This window comes from Cricetulus griseus, chromosome 3 (genome assembly GCF_003668045.3).
Source record: "Cricetulus griseus strain 17A/GY chromosome 3, alternate assembly CriGri-PICRH-1.0, whole genome shotgun sequence".
Lineage (NCBI taxonomy): Eukaryota > Metazoa > Chordata > Mammalia > Rodentia > Cricetidae > Cricetulus > Cricetulus griseus.
The window spans coordinates 207,842,763-207,848,762 of NC_048596.1; the positions used below are offsets into that span (position 1 = coordinate 207,842,763).

Sequence of the window (6,000 nt, forward strand, 5' to 3'; positions counted from 1 at the left end):
GTGTGTAAGTTTCTTGTGCTTTTATTTTTTTTAAACTCTGATTTGTTTTTTGGCCTGTTTGTTTTCTAAAGAGAGAAAGTAGGTACTGAGTTGAATGGGTGGGGAGGATCTGGGAGAAGACAAGGAAGGACAGACCACAAGAAGAATATGTTAAAAAAAAAATATTTTCAATAAAAAAAAATATTGTGGGGCATGGTGGCACACACCTTTAATCCCAGCACTTGGAGGCAGAGGCAAATGGGATTCTGTGAGTTCCAGGACAGCCTAGTCTACAGAGCTAGTTCCACGGCAGTCTGGGCTACACAGAGAAACCCTGTCTCAAAAAACAAAAACGACAAAATCAAAAGTTAAGTAACAAACTTATGACTCTTAATAGCTATTTGTACAAAATATCCTGTCCCAATGCACCCAGCTACCTAGAATTTAAGAACAGAAAAGACATACTTCTATACTCAGAAAACATGGCCACAAAAAATGCAGGCTAGCCAGGTGTGATGGTTCATACCTTTAGTTCCAGCACTCTGGAGACAGAGGCAGACAAATATATGCAGGCTAGCCTGATCTACATAGTGGAGTTCTAGGACAGCTAAGGCTACGTAAGAGAAAACCTCTCTCAAAAGAAGAAAAGGGGAGCGAGTGCCAGGACAGGCTCCAAAGCTACAAAAAAAAAAAAAAAAAAAAAAAAAAAAAAAAAAAAGAAAGAAAGAAAGAAAGAAAGAAAGAAAAAGAAAAGGGGGGGTTGGTGGCACACATCTTTAATCCCAGCACTCTGGAGGCAGAGGCAGGTGGATCTCTATGAGTTCAAGGCTAGCCTGGTCTACAGAACAAGTACCAGGACAGGCTCCAAAGCTACACAGAGAAACTGTCTCAAAAAAAACAAAAAGAAAAGAAAAGAAGAGAAAAGAAAAGGTGGGCTAACCGGGCTAACATTACGTTTTACAATAGTAGCCATGGCAATACTATAAAAATACAAGCAATCAGAATGGTATTGAGGATTTTAATTGAACATAATGACAACATGCCAGACACTGTTTCTTCTGTACCTGCCAGTCCATATACAAGGCAATTTGTCACTAGAGGTACTTTGTTAGCAAAGACAGGAAACTGATACCATGTGAAGCAAAACACTTTAATATAAACTCTGAGTACAGCCAGAGGCACACCAGCAGCACCAAATATATTCTGAACTCTATGTAGGTACAGCCTTTTTCTCTATTAGATTATGAAAGGAATCCATATACCCAACACAAAAGTGATTAAGAATTCACATTGTGGCCGGGCGTTTGTGGCACACGTCTTTAATCCCAGCACTTGGGAGGCAGAGGCAGGCGGATCTCTGTGAGTTCAAGGCCAGCCTGGTCTCCAGAGGGAGTGCCATTCCAGAGGGAGCCTCCAAAACAATACAGAGAAACCCCGTCTGGGGGGAGGGGTGGAGAAAGAAAGAAAAAAAAAAAAAAACCTAACACAAACATTTCTACTTTCAAAGTTAAAAGAGAAAAATATTTTGCATGTGGAACTACAGATGGAAGAGTATGCCGTGTAAACAATACTAAATTTATAATAGTGTGAAGAAGTCAGGGCTTTTTTTTAGGGGGTGGGGGAGTGCATGCCTAAAATGTCAGAAATTGGAAGGCTGAAGCAAAAAGAGAAAGGGGGTGGTATGGGACTGCTCCAAGTTTGATTCTTGGGGCCAGCCTGGGTTACACAGTGAGTTCCAGGCTATCCTGAGCTAAGAGTGGTTATATAAAACATTAAAAAATAAAAGCAGAAGGACTGGGGAGATAGTTCAGCAGTTAGCACTTGTTCTTAGCACCCATCCCATTCCCAGCACCCACATCCAGTAGTTTACCCTCCTATTCCAGCTCCAGGGGAACAGATGCCCTCTTCTGGCCTCTCAGGGGGCCTACACTCACAAACCCACAAATAAAAATAAAAAACAAAAAATTTAAGAACAATACAGAAACACTATGATTATAACTCATCTATAATTCTTACTGTACAAATAAAATCCACTTAGAAATTGGAAGGAAAGAAATGTAGAATGGATAGCAATTTACATAATATTCATTCCAGCACTTGATACACTTGGCCACATTTATACTTTGCCAAGCTGAACCACCGAATCATAGCCTTTAATGGTACATTTAAGTGTTTGGGAGAGTTTGTGTACCAGTGTGGTTCTCAGATGGAGTACTACACTGTTCAAGTATCATACAGAAGGCTACAAACCAATCCCCACCTCATGTCTACTGCAACTTTCTAACAGCCTGAAATCAACTAGAAAAAATCCACTTGATCAGATTATTATCCTCTGCTGTACAACAATTTCTCAACAACCCACTGCTACCTCACTTGGTCTAGCTCTGTGAAAAAAAGATAAACAACTACTGGTTAGAACAACCCCTTCAAGGTCATGTCTATGACAAATGTTTCTGTACCAATTTGCCTTAAAGGGCAGAGGCTTCTATCATAATAGAGTCATTTATTCTTGTCATATCCACAAAGATAAGTGGTCAAGGCTATTTCCCACAATTTTGCAAAGCAATATTCTAGTTCCCTAACTCTAATACTGGTTTATTATTGTTTTGGTTTTTAAAGAAAAGGTTTCTCTGTATAGTCCTGGTGGTCCTGGAACTTGCCCTGTAGACCAGAGTGGCCTTGAACTCAAAGATCCGCCTGCCTCTGCCTCCCTAATGCTAGAATTAAAGGCATTCGCCACTATGCTGGCCCAATACTGTTTTAAATGAGCTAAAATGTTAAAAGTTTTTCAGTGAGCAATTCATTATTCATCATTAAGTACTAAAGTACATTTGACCCAAATAAGATTGTCTAGAGGAGTGAATAAGGAAAGAAATCCACTCAACACACTTTAAAGGTATAATCAGAACCAGGCCTGATATAACATGCCTATAATCCTAGCACTTGAAGGACTGAGGTAGGGTTGTAAATACCAGGCCAACTGTTGTTGACATACATAGCAAGTCCCAAGTCAGACAGTCTATCAACCAGAACTTTAGTTTCAAGAAACTAAATAAACTGGGAGATGGTGGCACGCCTTTAATCCCAGCACTTGGGAGGCAGAGGCAGGCAGATCTCTGTGAGTTCGAGACCAGCCTGGTCTACAAGAGCTAGTTCCAGGACAGCCTCCAAAGTCACAGAGAAACCCTGTCTCGAAAAACCAAAAAAAAAAAAAAAAAAGAAAGAAAAGAAATATTAAAAAAAAACTAAATAAAATAAAAACAATAATACAAGGGGAACACCAGTTAATCTTCTAGAAAATCCTAAAATACTCGATTTCACCCATCACTGTCTCAGCCAACCACACACTGGGTTGAGATGACAACCTGTTATTCTTGATTTCAAAAACAAGCTCTAAGCATGGTGATACATGCCTGTAATCTTTGTGCTCTGGAGGCTGGAAGAGGAGGATTCCTAGTCTGAGGCCAGCTCAGTGACATAAAACTTTCCAGGACAGCCTGGATCACATAGAGACACTCTACTTCAAAAGACAGAAAACAAAACAAACTTCATGTAGGTTCTTTCTCAAGTAAAAATGAATAAAAGAAAGATCATGAAAGTGTATGATTCCTAGTAAAACTATGTTCATTACATAAACCTTTTAACACTCATGTACCAAAAGAGTAATCATAAAAATTGTATTAGTTACTTTAGCACACGCCATTCTATTGTTATGGAGAGTCCTTTAATTCGTTCCTTGGTGTTCAGAAGTATGTCACTATGGGACACTAGAAGTACACAGTAAAGGGGTACAAACTATGAAAATAGATTGTCAAGTTTTTAAAAATACAGAAAGATTCGGGTTTATTTAGTAAGCTTGAAAATACTTAAGTACCTAAAAATCTAAGTCTTTATGAAATGCTTTAAAAAGTCATTTGAAAGATCATGCAAGGTAAAGTCAAATATGAAATTGTTAATAGCTTTCTGGGATTTAAATACTGTTTAAAGATCAAGAGGCACTCAAATAACATTTATTCTTAATCCAGAGAACAAGGATGACTTCATCTGGAGAACTTTGTTCAGACCTGGATGAAATCATAACCCTCTGGCAACACCCACCTAGGTCCACCTCTGACCTAATACACAACTCTACTGTCAACAATAATCCTTCCCCAAGAAAGAGTCAAAGCAAAAAAGACAGTACAGTATTTTTCCTTTCATGTCTTTATGATGTGGCAAACCAAGAATAATCCCACTTAAAGGTGGCTCACTGCTTAACGGACCCTGTGCTTAAAAGTTACCAAAAGAGTTCTTTCACTGCGAACATGATAGGTAGATAGATAGATAGATAGATAGATAAAAAGAATAGATAAAATATACAACAAAAGATTGCTCTAAAATGAGCCAGGAATGTGACCTAAGACGTCATCGAAGTTTCTGTGTAGAACATCAAGTATTCGAAGGACAGTTCTACTGAAATCGCAAAGTGATAGTTATTGTTGATCTCAACTCCGGGGGTGACGACTGGCTGGAGTCAAGGGGTGACAGGCCGAATGGGCTCTATGGTTGAAGGCCACTGGACTCTAGGGCTGGCAGGCAAGCTAGAATCTAGGAATGACAGGCCCACCGGACTCTAGGGGTGACAAGCTGACCAGACTCTAGGGGTGACAAGCAGGCTGGACTCAAGGGGTGTAAGAAGCCAAAGGGGTCCGGATTGCCCCGGCGGGAGCTGGGAGGAACCCGGCCTGCGAGGCCTGAGCCCGGCGCCCGGCCGGGGCGGAGCCAATCGGGCCGCAGCGACCGTTCCGGGAGAGCAACCCGCAGCCCCAGAGGCCGAGGCGCGCCGCGCACCGCCTCACCTGGACTTGCCCACCCCACTCTCGCCGATGATGAGGATCTTCAGAGTGGTCAGCACGTCCTCGTCCATCCTGCGCCCGCTCTCCTCGGACCCAGCCCCCGTCCCCGTCAGCGATCCCCCGTGCCGGAGAAGGCGGCCTGCGCATGCGCACCGCCGTGACCACGCCCTCCCTCTCTCACAGGATGTTTGGGCAAGGGAGGCCACAGACCGCCCGGTTCCGCCCAGAGGCGTCTGTGCGTCTGCGCACTCCCCGGAACGCAAGCGTTTTTCCGGGTGGCTCCTGAGTTGCACAGGGGCAGATGGGCAGGGCTGCGTGTAAATCCGCCTACCTTCTTCCGGGCGCTGGCTCCACCCCAGCTCTAACTCCTCCCGCTTCCGGTTTTAAACTTGGATGTCTGGATGTTACGTCAGCAGCTTCATGACAGCTGTTGCGGTGGGCAAAACTTGGTCGTTTGAGGTAAACTGTCTTAAATATAGACACAGCAGTACTGTGTAAACATCTTCATTGCTGAACCTCCTCAACTGTCTCTCCACATCAGGGACAACCTTTTTAAAGGAACAGCTCTTTAGAATTGTTGGGTAGACTGAGTCCAGGAAAGAGCTTAAGGATAGTTGTGAACAGGCAGTGACTTCATGGCTTCCCTCTGTTAGGTTTAAGAATGTGCATTTATCTTGTGAGGAACTAAAGATAGATCCTGTACGTGCAGCAGATCTTTGGTCCAACTTCAACTAATTCATCACTCCTGCAAGAATAACATGCCTATGCCCATCTCTCCACTAAGCTGTTTATTCTTGATGAGGTTACCTGAACTCTTATCAGTTAGCTAGCAAAATATCTGGTGGGCACTCAACATTAATTCTGCCTTGCTTCCCTGTGGTTGTGGCTAATGTCATGTGTCAAAGACATTTGCTTAAAAAAACATATAAGTAAAATTTCGAATCAGTTAAGAAATAGTTTTTAGCCAGGCATGGTGGCACGGGTCTTTAATCCCAGCACTTAGAAGACAGAGGCAGGTGGATTTCTGTGAGGGTGAGGCCAGCCTAGTTTACAATATTGAGTTCCAGCCATAGCTACACAGTGAGAGCATCTCAAAAATAAAACAAAACAAAATTAATTTGTTAAATGCCTAGTAGAGTTCTTAAGATAACAAATGCCTTTGGTGAAGTCAAGTCCTTGTCTGTAC

General features: G+C 42.4%; 1 protein-coding gene across 1 annotated transcript in view; it reads right to left on the reverse strand.

Annotated features, from left to right (window-relative positions):
* Rab18 (RAB18, member RAS oncogene family) overlaps window positions 1-4,974 on the reverse strand; it is a 29,786-nt gene extending 24,812 nt beyond the window's left edge. Inside the window, exon 1 of the mRNA XM_027405479.2 lies at window positions 4,818-4,974. Coding sequence (XP_027261280.1) covers window positions 4,818-4,885 — 68 coding nt within the window. The 5' untranslated portion in view covers window positions 4,886-4,974. The remainder of the gene's footprint in view (window positions 1-4,817) is intronic.
* Window positions 4,975-6,000: the final 1,026 nt, after the last annotated feature.